This window comes from Symsagittifera roscoffensis, chromosome 3 (assembly GCF_963678635.1).
Source record: "Symsagittifera roscoffensis chromosome 3, txSymRosc1.1, whole genome shotgun sequence".
Classification (NCBI taxonomy): domain Eukaryota; kingdom Metazoa; phylum Xenacoelomorpha; order Acoela; family Convolutidae; genus Symsagittifera; species Symsagittifera roscoffensis.
Genome location: NC_087064.1, coordinates 34056229 through 34077050, shown reverse-complemented (window position 1 = coordinate 34077050; position 20822 = coordinate 34056229). Strand labels below are relative to the sequence as shown.

The 20822-nt window shown below is 36.6% G+C and overlaps 1 protein-coding gene across 1 annotated transcript; it reads right to left on the bottom strand.

The window, feature by feature from the left end:
* Positions 1-1964: 1964 nt before the first annotated feature.
* Positions 1965-11784, bottom strand: LOC134841681 (nucleolar complex protein 3 homolog). Its single transcript, XM_063857717.1, has 10 exons — positions 11536-11784; positions 10815-10887; positions 10284-10329; positions 9843-10092; positions 7337-7904; positions 4632-5444; positions 4263-4413; positions 3725-3904; positions 3121-3381; positions 1965-2328 (listed from the first exon to the last, which is right to left on the bottom strand). The coding sequence occupies exons 1-10, from the start codon at positions 11782-11784 to the stop codon at positions 1965-1967; spliced, it is 2955 nt and encodes a 984-aa protein (XP_063713787.1).
* Positions 11785-20822: the final 9038 nt, after the last annotated feature.

Genomic DNA, 20822 nt, shown 5'->3' with positions numbered 1-20822 from the left:
AGAAAAACTTTATGGGAAAAAAATACAATAAAAAACTTTTTTTCTGTTTCAGTACTTGAGGAATGTCAAACTTTGGGAAGCAGGCGACAAGAAAGAAAAAAATGAAAGCGGCACACAAAAAAAATGAAGAAAAACTATGTAAGTGGAAAAGCTGAAAACCATTACTTTTTGTTAATGAAAGAATATCAATAAAATGAAATGAAAAATCAACTTCGGCTCACTTTTTCGCTAGTAAGTACAAATTGATCAGAGCTATAACGAGCCAATTTTATGATTTTCCATCAGGCTTCGACGGTAAATGGATCTCAATTCAACACAAAGACGCAGCACTACTTTGCACCAATTAACAAACATATCGCACAAACGGTACCGCATAAACATATCATGACAACCCAGCAAAAAAAATACGACTGAAGCCGAAAAAAAAACTTAGCCAACTGACAATTGTAAAAAAAGTAATGAACGCAAAGAAACAAAAAATGACTTGTTTATTTTAACTTTCGAAATTTAAGATTGATGCTTCTGTGATAAAATTGACCAAAACTGGATCATTAGATAAAACTATTATAACGCTGAGAAATGCGTGAGCAAATTAGAAAACTTTTTCCTGAAAAAAAACGCAAAAAGAAAATCACCAACACCTATATAAGAGCACTCACTACGATCATTACTTCAAATAATTGAACAACTCAACATCAATCAAAATTTTCATACGTTTGTCTCGAATGAAGTGCAATTTGAGGGCGCATGTCAAAAAACACAACCAACAGCCTTGATTTGCCATACGGAAAACATCAACCAGCGATAACTTGGCCAACAATACTTGGGTAGACACTGAAACGTTTTTTGAAACTCTTGATAACAGTATTTTAATGAAGGCCAAGCTTCACTGTGCAAACGCAAAAAACACGGCAGGGAAGCTTCAAAGATAAAAAATACAAAAATCGGTCGGAAAACAAAACAATATCTAACTTAGGGCAAAGCGAAGCAACAAAAAATGGCAAGGTAGCAAGCCGAAAAAAGTACAAAAACCACTAAAAAAATCGAATTAATTTTTTCATCGTTTGTCTTGACTGAATAACGTTTTTCTTGACTGATTATTTTCCAAAATTAAATTGGAGGAAGATGCTGAGAAACACAATTGCCAGAGTGTAGAGGACAATACTTGACTAGACGACCGTTGAGCAGAAAACAAATTTTGAGCTAGAAACACTTAAATTCCCAAATTTTATGCCGCCACCCACCTGAAGCCCAAATGAATTTTAAAATAATTTAATCAATCAAAGGACAATTACGAGGCAACAAAAACCGATAGAACATCAACCGAAACGATTTAAGCCTAAGAAATCATAAAGCGGAAAAAAACGAAACTTAATAAGAAGAGGAAATTAGAGTTGGTTTACATTTACTAAGAGTTAGTTCACAACAAACTATCGCTATAAAAAGCTGGCATACTCAGAAATTTCTGTTAGCCAGAGATTCTATCAAAAACAGATATGCTAATCACAAGTGTAACACACGAATTAACCAGTCACATCGTTCAACCCATCTCTAGCACATACCTCTAAGAATACGAGACGACTAGCTTCGCAACTCGTATAATACGTGAAAGTTCTAGACGCACAAAAACGGCATTGAGTCGCAAAAAAAGAGCTTCGCTCAACAAGATAACACAGTCTGGAATGTGGGGAAATAATACAAACGGACTATCCTCGACAGGACTGATAAGGCCTACTGATAGCTCCTCTGCGATTCGCAGGAACTACAATTATTATTATTATTATAATAACAACCAGCTAGCAATGAAATCGGATGATACCCATACAATTTAATTGAACACAAATTTGTATGAAATAGACTGGAAAAGTGACTTCATAAAATTGCATTTGTTTGAGTAAATAAACAATATCAAATTGGATGAAGATGCAGGGTCCTACAATTTCTGCTAGTGTCGATCGAAAAAACTAAGGTTCAGAATCTTTCAATTTAATCAATATGTTTTGGTCTATTAGGTTATTATGGTCTTTCAAACTAGCTCTCTTTGCTTTAACACTTTCGACCAAATTTTTGGACTTCAGTCTATCAAAATAAACAATCAAATCGTCAATTTTTCTTTCTTCTTGGGTAGTCTTACTCGTTTTCAGCTGGGCTAATGCTTTCACGTGAGGAACTAATTGGGCACAGTAATGATTGCGCATCGGGTGTAGTTCCCATAAGGCAGTATTTTGCACGTTGGCTAGGTCAGGGTCGTTGACGTAGGGACAGTACTTGCCACTTCCCACCGATTCCTCAGAAAGAAGTTGGTCTGTTTGACTGATTATTGTTTTGCTGGAACAAAAAAAAATAATTATGCCTGAATGGACATCTGGTAGCAAATCGGAGCCCAGACTGACTCTACTGTCTTTTGAAATATTAAAAGCTATTTTTGGCTAAACAATGTCGGATGAATCCAAGTCATCGAAATTTCAAGCCACCTCGACGCTCGCAAAATTTCAAGATTTGCATCTTGTTCCAAATTATAATTGAATTTTTTTATTTAGTATTGAGGAACTAGTTGGAACAGTTTTCTCCAATTTAGAATGGTTTTCAGCTCGCTAACAAAAATTAAAAAACGTCTGATTTCAAAAACTGAAAACAGAACCATACTTAAATTGCATATGTAGATATTTCGATCCACTCGTACATCACTAACATAGCATGGCATGCTAGCCGAAAGAAAAATTAGACAAGGGCAACGTAGTCGGAAAAATTGTTCGGAAAGGTCCATCATATTAGCATACTGTTGACTCGAAGTTCATTTCTAGGAAAACATGTCAAGAAAGACTATTGCTTCTGGCAATACAAAAGCATTCAAATTTTAAGAATCGGTAATTAAGCCGACTAAATAATTTGTTTGACTAGTTAACATCAAAAAAGTACGATCCGGTTTATTAACGCTTGCTAATTGCAAGCGTAATATAGCCAATTGACTTGCGCATCGTAGGTAGTTCAAGCCTGTAGTTCCGATGAAATGGTAATTTACCCAAATCCCTTAATGACAAGGAAGAAAATATCTGTTCTTCACAAATAAAATAGGTAGTGTAAAAACGTTGGTTAGCGTTGGAAATTTGGCCTACTCACTTGATAGTATTAAACATCCTGATTGCACTCTTATTATCAACACTCAACATCACAGTGCAGAGTCTCTTGGAGAGAGCCAACATCCTCACAGCTCGCATGTCCTTCTTCCTCTCCCTCAACACTATCTCTTCAATCGTGTTGAGAGACTGCGTGAAGTCTGATTTGTTCACCTGCGAGAGGGCTAAAAGGGACTCGTAGAGGTAGGAGTAGAACTGCTGCAGATCCACATTCACCAACTCCATGTCACATCCACTCATCAATCTAAACGCACAAACAGTTTAAATAAGTAAGACTTTTTACTGACCCCCTCCCCTGCTTTGCCCTCCTTCTTTTAAGTTAACTTCACAGGTCAACCAAAAGATAACTCTCAACACTTTTTCATATATTCCATCTTAATAACACGCATTTAGCCATGAAACCGTGTAAAACTACTATAAAAAAAATGAAAATTAGCAAAACAAAGTGTTTAATAGTGCCAAAAATTATTTGAAAATGACTTTTAAAGGAGCAGAGCAAAATAGAAACTCACTCTCTGACGAGAAAAAGCAGCAAAAACTAACTTGGTTAACAATGAGTAAAAAATGCCAATACTAGACTGACTGACCTGAATACAGATAGAACACAGTGCAGCCTCTGCTTATAGTTTAGGTCGAGTCTCTTCATGATGTCCTTGATGAGCACTAACAGGTCATCGTAGAACTCCACCCCGATCAGGTGTCCCAGTTTAGCCACACCCTCCAATACCACCTCCAGGTTCTTCGAATTAGTCACCCTCTTCAGGACCCTGAGAAAACGTCAAAAGCATGCCAGCATATTCAGTATACTGTTCTGAGCACAAATTTGATGAAAAAGAACCCACAATACCATCAGTTTCAAATATTTTGATTCAATGAGATTTTGATTTTTAAAAAAAGTATCGCAGCAGATATAGAACAGAACAATAAGTCAAAGATCGACTCCAGCTTGAATCGATCCTTGAAAAGCGTTCAACCTTAATCTACAATTTACCATCTACAAATATCACTTTACTTTAAATGCCTGATTTTTCTGAAGATAAATTCAGGTAGTATTGCAATAAATGGTACCGCCAGTTACCAAATTTTAATTCTTTGATTTATATTTTCGACACATAAATTTTTTACCTGAAGTAGCATGCGAAGACGAGTCCGATAATCTTGCCATGGACAAAATTGATGCGATCCTTGTTCTCTTTCAAATTCAGCTCGTCAAGTTCTCGCACCCACTTCTCTTCTATCTTGGACGCCTTTTTCCTCAAATTCGACTGGAGCTTCGCTAAAATAATTCGAATTTCAAAACTATCAAAAATAGATGAAAACAGAGAACTTTACAGAGAACTGTTTAAAACCAGTAGCAAAAAAACCCTATTCTTTTATATCAGCAGCACCGTACTTAGTAGACAAATTTTGGAAATTGCATTCAATTCCCTTTTAGGTTTGAGATTTTTTGTATTTATCTATCAAAAATTATAATGAAAATCCATAATAACTTACAATTTTTCTGCTTTCTCATTAGCTTTTCTCGCCTCTCCTTGACCTCAAACTCCCTTATCTTCTCATAATTCACCTCCGTAATCGGCAAAGATAGAAACGTCTTCAGACAACAACTGTGAACTGTAAACGCCTTACTGACCAAAATTTTATCCAAGTAAAACATAATCTCCAGAGATAATTGGCCCGTTCTGTCGTTTTCAAACACTTGCGAAATTGATGAACTGCCTATTTCGGCCAACTCTTTATGAGATGACGTTGAAAACGTACACACCATCCTGACCAAATTGGTCCGATAATTGAAATGTGAAATATTCGTAAGCAAAGAGCCAGTACACTGAGCTACTATTGGCCGCAATATTTTAGACTGTTTTCTCAAGAAATCGAGAGAAAACACAACTGAATCTTTTCCTTTAATAGCATTTTGCTTTTTTACACCGAGCGGACAAGTTCCTTTCAGAATACATTCCATGTGCTTTAAATATGACTGATAATCCCGTAACATAAGCTCTTCGAAAGTTCGTAATTTTTTCACTTCTTTCTTAACTCGTACCTTTTTCTCGTCTGAAGTAAGTTCTCGTATTTTATATCCCGGAACTACATCTTTAATTACTTCGCAAATGGAGAGCAACAATAGCTTCATCAGAATTGAACTTTTCCGGATTTTGGGTCGGTTAAGAAGTGAGACTAAATCAGTCAGCTGTTTGATGTTCGTTTCTGGATCCTCGCATATATTTTGGCACAGACATGCAATTTTCACTTTGGTTTCTGCTACAAACTGAGCATGTGAGATGAATTCCTTAATGCCGTTTTTACCTACAGAAACAGGAGAAAAAGTTACGCTAGAGTATCATATTAAGACCATTTATTTAGAAACAAAAACACCAAAGTTTGTGATTTCCAGCTCTTTTCGGACTGTTATCGTAACCCAGTCTTTACCAGAGACGAAAAGCAGAGCTTCACTTCCGATACATCTCAAACATAGAAAAAGACGCCGAGGCCACAAAGTCGGAAAAATCATTAAAAAAAACTATACCAACAAAAATTTCGTACGTTTGTCTCGAATGTTCAATTTGAGGAATATATTCCAAAAAATCATAGACAGCGTCAAATTAGCATTCAGAAAAGGTTATCGAACATCACCTACGCCGAGAAGCGTGCGTAGACGATAGCTGAACCGAAAACAAAATTACTATAGAAACTTAGAGCTATGGAGCTTTGCAGCGCTATGAAGGACTTTCCCCCTGAAACACAAAAAATTACAGAATTTGCTCACGCAATAAATAGTGACCAGTCGAAAAAAAACACTGAGCAAAAAAAATAAAAAATGAAGAAAAAAATTATACAAAATCAGAGGACGCAAATTACAGGAACGAATCAAAACGCCTTTCATTTCCAGCAAAACTTGCTTTAACCAAATGAAAATGTCATGACTGGGAAACTAAGCAGAAAGAAAAAGCAGACAAACAAAATTCCTATAATCGAAATTCCCCAAGAAAAAAATCGCAAAAACCGTTATCTTTGTTGCCTCAAGTATGGACGATACATCCTCATTATACAGGTCAACTAGTAGGTCAAACTTGATACACAGAGGCAAAGAGGAACTTTTTAACCCTTTGGGATGTAACACAAACACATCATTAAGAATTCACAGACAGAAAATGAAGCGGAAACTACAGAAATTCGGAAAACTTCTGGAATGACGATTTTGACGAAACTATGTCAAGGAACACAACCACCGCTTTAAACATACATTCATAATCATTAACCGAGCGGTCACTAAGCCAAAAAATACTTTAGTAGACACCAGGTGAACCGAAATCAAAATGAAGTCAGAAAAAAATTGGAATTTGAAGTTTTTATGGCCCCTTCTTTGAAGCAAACTAAAGCATAACAATTTTTTTGGCTATTTAAACGACCCAAAATTATGTAACTAAGCCAATCAGTCGAACCCATAGAAAATGAAAGACAATTACACCAAATCAGAGTGGGTATACTTACCAACTACAGAACGACGGTCAATTATAATTAAAATTGTTAAAATAAGAAAATATTGAGCAGACAAACGATAAACCAACAAACCATGTTTTTCAAAAAATTTATTTCCGCTCGTCGAAAAAACAAGGTCCTGCTGGGACTCAACCCTAGCCGTTATGATCCGAAGACGCGTGCTTTACTTCTAGACCAAGTAAGAGGGTCTCATTAATGTTGCGCTTCCATAATAAAGCAACGTCAGTTTATTACACAATTAAAAAAATTGTCCTCAAAGGTACACATATATACAAACGTAGATACAAGGTGAAAAAGAAAACACGGTCCAACTTGCACTCATGAAAAACCTGTATGAAAAATTGTTTACAGGAAAAAAGTCTTCTTAACGAATACAAGTCACTTGCTCTCGCGAGTGAAGTAATCTTAAAGTAAGCTAAACAAGTAATTCAGTGAGTTTGTTAAATAAGTAGTTATTACACCAAAAAAGTCTTTCGTTTTGATTACGAAGCGTAATCATTCGCCCATATGAACAGCTAAAAACACCATGAAGTAGAATTTCTGTAGCCTTGAAGACAAAATTACTGAAGAATCACAAATCTTAAGATACATTAACTTGAAAAGTTTTCCCATATCACCCTATTTTCGCAAATTCAAGCTTCTCAAAATTATATTTGTCACAAAAAGTTAGATAAGGGTAAAAGTATATACAAACAGACCCCTTCTATGCGCGGCAGATCCCCCTTCAATATCTTCATTTTGCGCATCTTCATCATCAACATCTTCACTATCTTCATCCTCCTCTGCGCCACTCATAACTTCAGCATCACTCACTTCAACATCATTCACCTCCATGTAATCATCAGGCAGATCCGCAACGTCAAAATCGTCGCCGACATCTTCTTGTGGAACAACTTTATCGTCAAATTTAACTGGCAATTTAGCCACTTTTTTGTTATTTTCGAATACCGATTTATCTACATTTCTAAATGAGCCCTTATGCAACTTCTCGTATGCTTCACCTTCGCTTGCGTCTTCTGCTTCGTCGGCTGAAATTCCCATTTCTTCGTAGAATAGTCGCTGCGCTTCGACATCTTCGTTGTCAGCTTTGCGAGATTCGATGGCATGATCTATTTTGTTAAACTTTGATGTCGATTTTTTAGATTTGAGGTCACGTAGGTGTGATTTGTCAAGTGCTTTGCGGACTTTAGCTGACCGTTTGGACAGTTTGAGGACGCGCTTGGCGCCAGCATCTGGAAATTTGATTCCCATTCTCAAAAATAAAATCTGGAAAAAGCACACAACTGAGTTCATCACTAACAATTCAGCTCTCAAGTCCAGGATATGGCCATCCTCTGGTTCTACCTCTGATACATTTTCGCTTTCATAGCAAAAACGAAACATTAAGACTGTCTATAACCGAAGATCTTACAAAAAAAAACTTTTTCATTCGGCAATTCGAAAAGCAACTTGGAGACAACTGCAGCAAAAATTTTGGCATAAAAATTCATATCTCAATTATCTTCCTAGGTTTTTTAATAGATAAACATTAAAATATCATAAAAAAATGAGAGGCTTTTTTGAGATTCAAAGATTAAATTTATCTTGTTAAAGCTCTTAAAAATTCAAAAATCTTTTATGATTCAAACTTGTTTCGGCAAATTAGTCAATTTTTTTCACCGGCACAGGTTCATTTTTTTAGTCCACTTGGATATCTAAATACTAAGTGAAATTTGAGCGTGATCAAACTTTTTCCTGAAAAATTATAGAGTAATCAACACGATCTTTATAAGTGTTTTTGCTATTTTCATAGAACCTTATGCTATTTCATAGAAACTTAAAAACAAATTTGTTCCTGCAACTTAAAAGAAACAGAAAACAGACTGTCGAATATGCCTAAGTTCTATTTTTCCTTTCACGTCTTCTTATCAGACCACACAGAAAAACTACACTAATTTAAAACACTATTTTTATGAATTTTTTAAAGACTATGGTGGTAACATTGTGTGCTACTTTCTCAGTAACCGGCTTTTTTTATTTTGTTTTCAACGCAAAATCAAGTATCAAAAAAATCATCGGAATTTGTCGATTGGTATATCATAATAAAGCCACCTTTCAGTCGTGTTTCGAACGACCTTGAAAAACTTTGAAAAAATTTTCCCAATGTCGACAAAAAAGCTTAATTTGTTGTTCAGCCAAAAACGTTACCGCAATTAATCATTGTAATGGGTGAAGTATTTTGTCATATGAAAGCCCTGAACGACATTTAAAAAACTTCAGAAGCTTTCGCAGTGTCGAGAAAAACCGGTTGGAAATTTTTGAGTTTGTCAAAATTTGAGCAAGTGAAGCAAGCGAGCAGACTTATTAAAGCCAGATGAGCCATGAAACTTGCTTAACTCCGGTAAAAATGTTTTTCGAAAGGTTCTTAAGGCTATATTGAGAATGAAAAACTTCACAAAATTTCAAAAAAAAATTCTGCACAAAAACTAGAAATTTATTTTGATTTTTTTCTTGTAACTTAGTAGTATTGTAATCCGCCGCGTGTCCTTAGGGGGGGGGGGTATTTTCGACGGTAGGGGTCTTTGGGGTCCTACCAAAAGTAGGGTCCAAAAGGACCCATCTTTTTTAAAGACCCCAAAGTACCCTGCCCGAAATAAAAAGACCCCTCTCTAAGGACACCCGACAGACAAAATACTTTGGTATTTATTTTCGCGCGGTGGTTAAATTTAATCCCTTCCAAACTTTCCCACCACTAAATAAGTATGGGTATATCCGGCTGCGGTTTTTTCGCTTATTTTTATCTAAAAGCTAATCCTTTTCGTTCATATAAATATGAGTTTACATAAAGTACCATTCATATTTCCTTTTAAAAAATTTTGGTAATTATTGTTCGTTTCTCTTTCTTATTTTATTTTCAAACTTATTTCCAAGTCTCCCTTAATTTCGACTTGCACCATTTTGATTCTTTTAGCCTTACTATTAGCTTACTTTGGGAAACTTCGCTCCTGCTTCAATCCTTCGCTCCTGCTTCAAGGGTAAGTTGCAATTACCAGTCTCTTTTGCGCCGGTCTATTTAACTTAAAACAATGTTTGCTGAATGTTTTATATTTACAAATGTACAGCCGTAATTCCAAGTAACAAGGCAATTTGTCCGACATTTTCAAGTGAAAAATTTTATTGATCAACTTTATCAAGTTTTCTCCTTTTTTTCTGACTAGAACGAACAGACGCTTCTGTTAGAATGAATGGATTATTGATAGGCGGAGGGTCTCTTGAACTGCTAGCTGCGCTTTCTTCTTGAAGCTCTTCCTCCGTATAGCTTTCTTGAAGAAAGCCCCAATCTGGGACCCGGAATTCCGGCGATTGCCAGCTTTCGCTGTTTTCGCTGCTATAAGTCGGGGTATTTGTCAACTGTGAGTTTGCCCACTCGCTTTCTTCCGCAATGGCCTCGAAGAACACATTTTCTTCTGTAGACCTGTGTCCAAAGGGCAATGTAGCTATCCCGTCGAATAGTAAGAACCGCTTACTATCGAAGGGTGAAAGGGCAATTCGGTTCTGCGCTATGGTTATGTTGGTATGGGCTTTCGATTTTATTGAGTAGTTGTATATACGAAGGGTTTTCCACTCAGTAATGTTTCCCTGAACCTCTGGTGTGTAAGTTGCTACTGGGAGTGTTGTACTACTCCTTTTGCACTCCTTTTGCTAGTTGAATCTAAATAAAGAACAAAGATTAGCCCATAAACATATTTTAGCTTTGTAAGACCAGTTCTAGTATTAATAACGAAAACGGTTCCCAAATTTGAATATTTTGAAGACTCAATATCTAATAACATTCCAATTTTTTCAATTCCAAAAAGTTTAAATATCTTAATTCATTCCAAATCATAAAAATTCCAAATCGTGTCATTATCAAAAAATCATTCCATGTCAAAATTTTAAATTTGTTAACGTCAAAAGTTACAAAAGTGCGTTTGTGGTGAGTATTTGTTTAAAACATTTTAAATGATGAATGGTTCTTCATTTTAAGTTTTTAAATGAAGAATCAGAGCCTTTCAGGGCTAGTTATGTCTAATTAAATTGACAGGGATCAACAAAAGTTATTAATTTGGTCCCAACAAAATCCAAAACCCCAATGAAGGGAACCCTTAATGTAAAGAAATGGAGGGGACTTGGAGAGGTGCTTTTTTTAATACTAACCTGCATATTTCAACGAGTAGAGCTTTGGTTTCAACGCGATGAATTCTGCAATGATTTTTCCCGCCGCCTCGTCCTTAAATTTCAATACAACTTTCTTATTCACATTGCTGAATAAGAAGTGATCGCTTGGGTAGTTGGAAAAATCGAAACTATCGGTCAGTTTTTGCAGATCTGCGTATACGTCTTCGGTTTTTATCGCATAAATAAACGAATCTGTGTCACTGTATAGCAGTTCAAGGTTCATGCTTGCTTTCATTTGCCGATAATGAAAGTAAAACATGAATCTTTTCGACAAGTCCAAAATACTTGCACCAATTATCATGGGTTTGTCCCACAAAATACTCGTTACAGCAAAACAAACAGTAGCAACTTCCTCGTCGATTATCTGGAAGCTTTTCATCGTGTTCAAAGCTGTTTTTTGAAGCAATTCTCTTTCATTTCTAATAATTTCTAGTTTTTTGCGTCCTAGTTTTGATTCCATAGTTTTACCGAATGCTGAATTTACGATGAGCTTGTAAAAGTTCTCTTCAAATTTGTTGCGCGCTGACATTCTCAATTGAGTGTTTAAATCGACAAAGGGCTCCATCCATCTACCTTGACGAAATTTTAAGACCTTAATCAATTTGGTAACTCTTAAGCCTAGTTCTATGTAGAGTTTTAATGTGAGGTAGTGCAGAACGTAGCCTTCCTTTGGATCTAATGTTTGAACCAGTTTTGGTACCTTTGGTAGCGACGTGACCCCCATCTCCCCTAACATCTGTATTTGCTCATTACTTAGTTTATCCGTGCCGATAACTTCACGTGAGGGGGCTAGAGGGTAGTCTGCAAAGTAATCTTGAAGTTCTTCAGGTATACTGAGATCCACTTCCAAAATGTATCCCCACTCAGATTTATCGTCGGTTTGCAAAATAAATTCGAGACTTTCCTCAACTATTGAGAAATCTTTGATGGGAAGGGGACAGTGTTTCATAATACCCCCGTATAAATTGTTAGCGTCTATATTCAATAGATAGCTAGAGGGCTCTTCAGGATTGTAGTCTTCGAGGTATTTGTTGTTGGCTTTAAAAAAACGGCGTGCATATATCGATGACATCCCTCCCCGTATCATTTTTTGAACCATGTTCAAATGCTCCCTTTCAGTAAGTAACTTGAGGTCTGCATTGCAGACTTTTAAGAATGCATCGCCCGAGAGGTTACTAGCCGTGAAGTAGCATGCACAATCTAATCCGTACGTTTCGTAACAAACTTCACGAAAGGCTTCGAATACTGAAGCGAGTAGTAGTACGTCCGTTGCTAGGTATACATCATGGTACTCGCCTAGTGATGCGCATTTCATTTCGGCGAAAACTTTAATGGCATGGTTGTACTGATTTTTCGAAACACTTATTTCCCCTCCCTGTAAAGTGTTGCTCCACATTTTTCTAGGTGGCAGTCGGGTTTCTCGAAACTTTTCAAAACTACTAAAGTATGAATACGGGTAGAAACCTTTTTGTTTTAGCAATGCTATCTGTTCTGATGAGTAACCAAGTTCTTCAAAGTAATTTTCCAGTAGGAAAAACTTTTCTTCCGGCAAGTATTCGACGAGTTTTGAAAGGGGGGACAGCATGAACTTATAGGAGTCTATGAAACGTAGATTTTCATACACTTTTTTGAGTTTTCCTTTTTATCGGTGTATGATTTGATATAAACCGACATAGTGAGTGATATATACTTCTCCTCAGTGGAAGGGATCACTGAGTAAGTGTTTTCGGGGTTACTGTTTGAGAGCGCTTTTATAATGAAATGCAGATCATAGTTTGACAAGTTATGCGCTATTACGGGTATATAGTTCGCCGTTTTTCGATTGATATTGCATTCGTTATGCGCCCACCCCAAGAACTTGTTGGTATAGTGACAGTGATCAAGTACAACTTGGTCATTGTCAGCAAATTCTGTTTCACATATCCAACAAGTGTGCGCTTCTTCACGCGTGCAACTTGGTGTGCCAGTGAACGTGTAATATTTTCGTTTTTCGAGGTATATTTGTTTTGCCAAAGATTCGAGCGAGGCGATCAATTCCTTCATAACATTTTCTCCTCTCTTCAGTTCAAACTTTAAAACTTCACGCTTCCCAAATTCAACAACGGCCAGAGCGTAACCGCATGGTTGATGAATCTCTAGTGTTTGGGTGCTAGATTTTTCGGGGTCGGGTTGCGGTCCGTATACGGGTAGTAGTAGCGATTCGAGGTCAAAGTAAATAACTCTCGGTACATACCAGCGGGCAGTTAAATTTTTGAAACGATGAGTGTCCTTTCCCGGTTTTGGCATAGTGATTACCACTCCCTCGTCTTGGTAGCACATTTCCTGGTGCCTTTGTAGTGTATCGATGGATGAACATGTATGGAAGCATTTGCGGCAAATTTGGTTTCGGTCTCGGTGTAGTTTTCCACGCACATATTCCACCACCCTCATCAAATCAGTGATCAGCACATAGTGATGAGTCTGTCCGTTGCTGAGTAGTAGTAGGTCAACACATAGATCACTTGAGTATTTGCTGGACACTCTCAAAGGTAGCAATTCACCTTCTTTGTACCTAATGAAAACAAACAATTGAGTGCTCGGGTTTCTGGATGAACGTAATGTGTTATACATGATTAAACAAATGTTTTGTCAAAAAAAAAATCAATGCTCACCGGAATACATTGACTTGACAGTTGTTAAGTTGTTCAAATCGGTCAATATCATATAGTCCCATTGGCATCTCGTACCAGCCTTCAATTTTCACAACATGTTCTTGGGAGAGCTTGTAATTTTTCAGTTTGTTTCGATGTTGGTAGCTTTGGGCAGCAGGATAAAGAGCAGTTGTGGTCTCTGAATATCGATCATGGTACGCGGCCACAAAGCAGTATAGAAAGCACTTCTGATCGTTTCTCGTTTTAATGTTGGTGAAACTCTGTTTCACCGGTTTCAATGAATCGGGAAGGTCAATGTATGAGCCAGCACGGATAGGAGAAAATGCTGCAAAACTTACAGCCAGCTTTTCAATGCGCTTCACAATCCAACCGCTACCATGGGAAGCGAACGTGTTGATGGCATTGACCATATGCCCAATCATTTCCAAATATGTCTCTTTCTCGATTCCATTGAAGAAGACATTGATCATCTTAGAATTCAGATATAACATGGTCTTCTCGTGGCGTAACTCCCCGTCACCAGTTTCGTTTGTATCGCTCGAGAACTTAATCATACTCACGTCCACATGCAGTTGAAATTTACAGGGTCCTTCCTGCACTCTTTCGTCTATCAACGCATCAATTTCCTCTTTGTTTCGCATGATTACATTCATCAGATCCAATTCATCCTCCTTAACGCTCAACTCGTATCGTCTTAACTTTCCCCTAAACGCAGATTCAGTTGGAGCAGATGATGTTCCCACCTCATTTCCGGGAGTCCAAATGGATAGTTGATGGTTTTTCGACATATGTTGCCGGAACTTCTCAACGGAGAGGAAGATTGTATGACAGTAGATACAAAGACTATCAGTTGAGACGTTGTGAGCTAGCTCGACATGTTCCCTAGCTTCTGCCAGCGAGCTGAAGGATTCTCGACATTCGTCACATTTAGTTGGTGGCGGTGGGGCTGCGAATATCTTATGGATATTTTGTTCATGTCGTCTCAAGTTCCTTGGTGAACTAAAGACTTTCGAGCAGGTCGAACAAATGACTGGTGTCTGTTTTCCACTTGAGTTAGGCATTGTTGGTTCAAGATTGAGTGTTCAGGAAAGAAGAATTCTTTTCAAGAAATTTTTCAAGTTTTACCAAAGCTGATTTCGACAAAGCAAAAGCGAGAAGTGAAAAGTTTTTCAAAAACAAAATTTGGATCAAGACTCAATTAATTAAATTCAATTACGTGGGTGAAGCATAAAATCAACAGTGGCTTTAAAGTGGTTGTAGTTTTGGGGCTTTATGTGGTTTTATGAAATGACTGTCAATTCGATATTGGGTAAATGACTCAACTGTATTAAACAGCATAAATACTTGTGGTTAGAGTAGCTGACAATTCCATAAAGGGATCAACCCGGGAATGTTATTTCTTTTACCTAAAGTGTGTGAATGTTAACACCCACTGCTATTATCAACTTCCCTATTTAGTCAACTTGACTAAATATTGAAAATAAATTTGAATTTTTTTGCCAAGTTTTTTTGTTTCAACCAAAATGGTAACCCACCAATCAAGTCAAGCAAGGAAGACCCACCAATCAAGTCAAGTCGAACATACCTGACAAAAATGATAAAGGGTAGTTGAGAATTTTGTTCATTTCTCAAATAAATTAGTATTCTATGACAAATTTCACATATAGTTCATCAAAAGATTGATGCAGGGCCGTTTGGTACAGTAGGCAATAACTACCCGGCAGTGCTATTCATTAGGAACCTCTGAAACGCTTGCCCCACTAAAATGTCGGTTCAAAAATTTGAGATATTTCTTTTTTAGTACATATTCTTGTAGTGAAAAAAAAACAAAAATTACCAAAAAACTTTTTTGTCTCCAAATCCAATGAAACCTGGTCCAATCAATTTGTCGTGATTTATTGGACAGGGTTGTAACCCATGTTAAAAAATCGAGAAAAAAAAACATATTTTGAATTTTTTAACCATTTTAACCTGAAAATGAGTATTATTAAACGTGAAATCTGTTATAGACATGTAATTTTATTATATATAATGCTTTATACTGGCTCATACACTCTCTAAAGTCTACTCCTAAGAGTCCTGGCTAACCCCACCAGGCTGTAGACATATTAGAGAGAGAGAGAAAAAAAAACAAAAACAGAGAGTGTAAAGAGCCAAAAGTAACTATGGTTGATTAACCGGCAGAATTGCTGGACCCATCCATAAATAGCTTTCTTTTGAAAAAGCTATATCCCAAAAGGGATAATAATGGGGTTTATGGATCGTCAGTTCTCTCTCTCTCTCTTTATCTTTTTCTGTGTTAATATTTATATTTTGAAAACTATTATGAAAAAACATAACAAAAACATTTTTATGTTTTTTGTTTCAACATCATTAGATAAAATCTTAGGAAGAGTATTCAGTTTATTTTTTTTTGATTTTTCGAAATGAGCATTAAAAAAACTGATATAATTAAGTTGGATTTGACGAGAAATTTATCAAAATTTATACTTTTAGACTTTTATGCCGACTTTTTAAAGTTATTTTGATTTTTTTTTTATTAATTTTTTCTGTTGTTTTTATTTCCTTTCTATTGATTGAAAATCACAAAGCAAACTTTAAATTAGAAAAAAATCATAAGCAAAACGTAAACAAAGATTCAGCCACAATAATAAAAACTTATCAAACTAAATAATAAACCCCCAAACTGGTGCACTCTCGGTGGAAACAAAGTTTTTTTTGAGTTTTCAGAGATCTCTAAATTGCAGTTTGCGTTTTTTCGGCGCAAAGCAAGCATTGATAGGAGGCGTCTCAGCCACTAAGTTTGGTGCAGTGGGACTTTGACTGCCGGAAGAAGAAGTAGAAGAAGTATGCTGCTGCTGTTGTTGAGTGATTGAAAAAATATCCGGTTTTATTGGGGTTTTGGGCGTCTGCTGGTCCTCATCTTTTTTCTCTGTTGAATCTGGTGATTCAATCGACTCAATGTTCCAGTAGCTTTCTCGCTCTGCTAAATCTCTAATGGATCCTTCCTGATTTTCGTAAAAGGGGATCGATTGGCAATCATAGTTAAACAGTATTTTTCTCGGTGAACGATCAAGGCAAGTAGGGTCTTGAATATCTGTGCGCTTCAGCGCAGGATACGATTCAGTCACACAGCAACTCTCGTAGACCTGTTTTCTGTTTTGTATGAGGATACCAATTTGATCTAGCAAATAGTTGGGTAACATCATATGGTTTTTAGTGACCCATTCATCGAATTCTCTGCTTCCTGGATCAAGATCGTTGAAAGGACTTGTTTTTCGATGACGCATTTTCCGTTCCTGTTGAACCACTACGATACAATCTCTGGTATAAGTTTGGTATAATATAGCTCTTTCAAGAGAATTAATTGAAATGATTTGCAGTGGAGTTGCCATCGTTGAAAATTTTGTATTGACTGATTTTGAGAGATTGAATAAAAATAGTGAGTAGATTTAGTTTGACCTACCACTTTTAGTTTTTTTATTGCTGGTGGTCTAAGATTTAGCCAATTACCATAAATCTGGTTTTGTGAAATTTTAATATGTTTTCAGGGCTTTTGCAATTAAAGAAGAAATGTGAACGCTTTGAAAATCTATACTTCAAAGAAACAGCATGGCGCCTTTTTATGATACCCTAAGCACAAAATGACAAAAATTTTACACTTCAAAGAGATAACATGCATGCTGCCAGGGTAAAAACGTTGAGATTTATGAGCTAAAACGGGAATTTGCCAGACAGATTCAACCGAAAGCTATCTCCACTTCAAAGTGAGTACATGTATGCCGACATGTAACATTAACTGAGATTTATGACCCATTCAAGTGCTTTCCAGACAGAAATGACAGATGCAATAAACACGCTTTTATCTTATACAAATCCAATTGCAAAAACTAATTAAATTCTCCCGCTATAGGCTGAAGGGGCGCCATAAAAGTAAATCCACAGATATTTGTTTATCTTCTATCCAATTCATTATTCATTTCATTCTATCATAAAACAGTTGAACCAACAAGTCACTACCGTTACCACCACCACTATGTACTCGTCGCTAGAAAATGATACAGACTTTTACGATGATTTTCAAGATATATCTTCGGGAGAAAAACGCATTGTACGGGTTGGAACGAAAACTTTTGACAAAACGGGTACATATATCACAGTTAAGTTATATAAAAAGAATGAAGATGGTGTATTTAAATGTTATCAAGCAGTGACCTTAACGACAAGAGAATTTGATTGTTTGGCAGATAATTATTCAAAGATTAAAAAATTGGTTAAAAAACAAACTGGCGAAAAGACTTCATCTTCTTCCTCCTCCTCCTCATCCTCCTCAGCTGTGAATGATAAACATCATAAAAGACGATACACGTCAAAACGATTAGTCCCTCCCAAAAAAGAATGTGCTGAAAGTGGCGATGAAAACGATGCGGATGATGAATACTCGAATAATAAAAAGTGTAGAGTTGCCTGAAACAGAAACAAAAAAAAACGTTTGAATAATTTGATTTAACCAGCAGAATGGTTGAAGCAATGTATGAGCAGTCGCCTGAATTTTTTAAAAAATTTCGAAAAAATTTTAAATTTTTTATTCTGAACAACGAACCCCGACGCCTCACAACTCCCTCTAAACACAAATTTTGCATTTGCAACCCACTCAATTCAGAACGAGTCTTGCGCCCAATTGCTCGACAATGACCATCCCCACATCCATGTTCTCATCGAAGTAACCAAGGATTGTGTCGACGTAGTGAAAAAGATGACCTCAACCACTTTCGTTGTACCTTGTCTACTCTCATCTTTCAAGCATCTAATATTGGGTTGCAGTAAACTTCACCTATCGGGACCCCTGATGGAAAAATTAAAAATTGCTGTCAACTACAACAATTCTATTATCAACTCAACTGACATTGGTGGTGCTTCTCTACGAAGAAGATTGCCACAAGTTTGCTTTGCTTCACAAACTCGATCCATTCAAACTCAAACTGATTTAATCAATAATGTAACAATTGAACGCTTCATTCATATTTTGAATGATGATAATGCCGCTGAGTTTTCTAAAATTATTGATATCATTTTGAGTGGTTATGGTCGTTTAGAGATTGATTCAAATACTTTGTTTGTTAAATTTATAATGGAAAAAAAATTTAAACTCTGAAAACGGTTTTTAGAGCCTGCGATAACGCCAGAGGCAAGTGTTCTAGCAACCATAAAACATGTTTTTTTCTTAAAAATAAATTATAAATCATTAAAGAAATGCATCAGTATCACAAAGTTATAACATCATATGTTTAGCAAAACGCATCATGTCATGGTCATTAACCTTGAAACCTATAGGAAATTTAGATGAAATTATAACATGAGCAACATAAATACAATAAAGTCCGCACAAGACCGAGTTAGCTGATTGGATTGGCTTATTCATCAGTATTTGGTTTCCCTCATGGATAGAACGTCTCATATTTTTGTATACATGTGGATAGTTGTGTAGGCTTCGTCCAAGAGGATCTGCAAAAAAAATTTGACCACCAGCTTGAGCAAACAGTAACCAATGAGTTCCTGGCTGGTCTGAGTTTGATGCGTTCACTATCATGAAAGTATTGTCACGTTTCAATATTGAATTAAATGCTAAGTTAGCGGGAAAATGCCACAAAATCGATGTTTCAAATGCTTGCATCGGTGAATAAGCTCAGTAATCTGTAAATTGTCCATTTTTTTCACCGAGTCAACTCATTAGAGTGTTTTTAGCTATTTTTCTATCGGAACGCACGTAAACTGTTGATGCACGCTCTCCCATGAAAAGTAACTCTACATTTTCCCCCAGCGGTGCATCAAACTTCAGTTCTACTGAAATGGTGCAATTGGTCAATTCAGGATGAATAAAGTCATGTGAAGCCTCCTGAGTAGATGTGAGATCAAATGCCATAATATATTGATTGTGATAATTAGCCAAACTGATTCCATGACTATTGTTGAAAACAAAGTCTAGAGCTTCCAATGTGTTATAGTATATTCTTTTGTTATCAGTCGTTGACACAGGAGTTCCTGCAATGGGCAGACCGTTTCGGTAAACAATGATTTCATTCAGCTGAAATTTTTGATAATGAAACGGGTTTGTTCGGTTAGTTCCCAGGTATGCTGTATTCGAGCTCATTGCTAAAATCATTCGACGAACTGGCTCTTTGGCAAAAACGTCTTCTTGTCGCCAGCTTTGCACACCAGTTGTGGCCAAAAAAGTTCTCGGTAAAACTTCAAAATAATTGTATATTGCGGGTGTTTTCAACAGAGTTTTTTCTATCGACGATAGCACAAAATCGGTTACTGTCATTTTGCGCACATATAGGTTAGCCTCTGTGATTTCAACACGGTAATGTTTATCTCTATGCTCAGACATGATAACAAAGTCATTAGGAGATCGTCTCAGAGAAAGTCTTATTGTAACACCGCTGATAAGATGTTTGTCACATGATAAAAAATCACAAGCTATTTTACCAAATAAATGGAACTCAGTTGATGCAGCTACGATTCGTTTACGTTCAGCGACATCTTCAGCTCGCCCATTAGCACCATCAATACCTGATGGATTATCTTCATAATAATAACCTTGACAAGCAAGCCATGTTTTCTTTGCATCATTACCATGTGAAAATTCGGTCTCAATGAAACTCTTATGGGCAAAATTGGCATTGGTTGTTGAAATTTTTTCTCCATTCAAGGACATTGTGCATTCGGAAAATAAAGATGAAAGTGGATTGTTAACCAAATATGGGGTGTCTCGTTGTGCTGCCTCTGTAGCATGAGTTCGCAGTACATTACCATTATTTTGAACAACGCGTGCTACAATCTCCAAGCGAGTTCGTTGAAGATCGATAAAGTTGTTTCTATCTCCTAAAACTTCAAATTCGAGCATAGGACCATCAGGTGAATAAGATGGACCAATTTTTTGAGTGAACGCATTTTCAAATGTAACGAGTAGAGGAGGCTTTTCAAATAAATCTAATGAGCTGTGAGTTGCTTCAGTTGGCAATAAATTAGAAATCATTTCGTACTTTGGTGAAAAAGTTGGACCGACTTCTCAGTGGGGTTCGTTTTTGTGGAATGAGAGCTTTTGTTTTTCTTTTTCTTGTTGTTGTTGTTGTTGTTGCTCTCTTCCGTTTTCTGCTCATATGGGATTTACTGCGTCCAGCTCCAACTTGTTTTTTGATTGTGTTTTTTACTGTGTTTTTCAAGGCTTGTTTGGGCGTTTTCTTCCTGGTTGCTATGTCTATTAATTCGGGTGCTGCTTGAACAAGTAATTCTTTTCCAATACGTTTTGCTGCTGGTACTATAAATTTCCGAG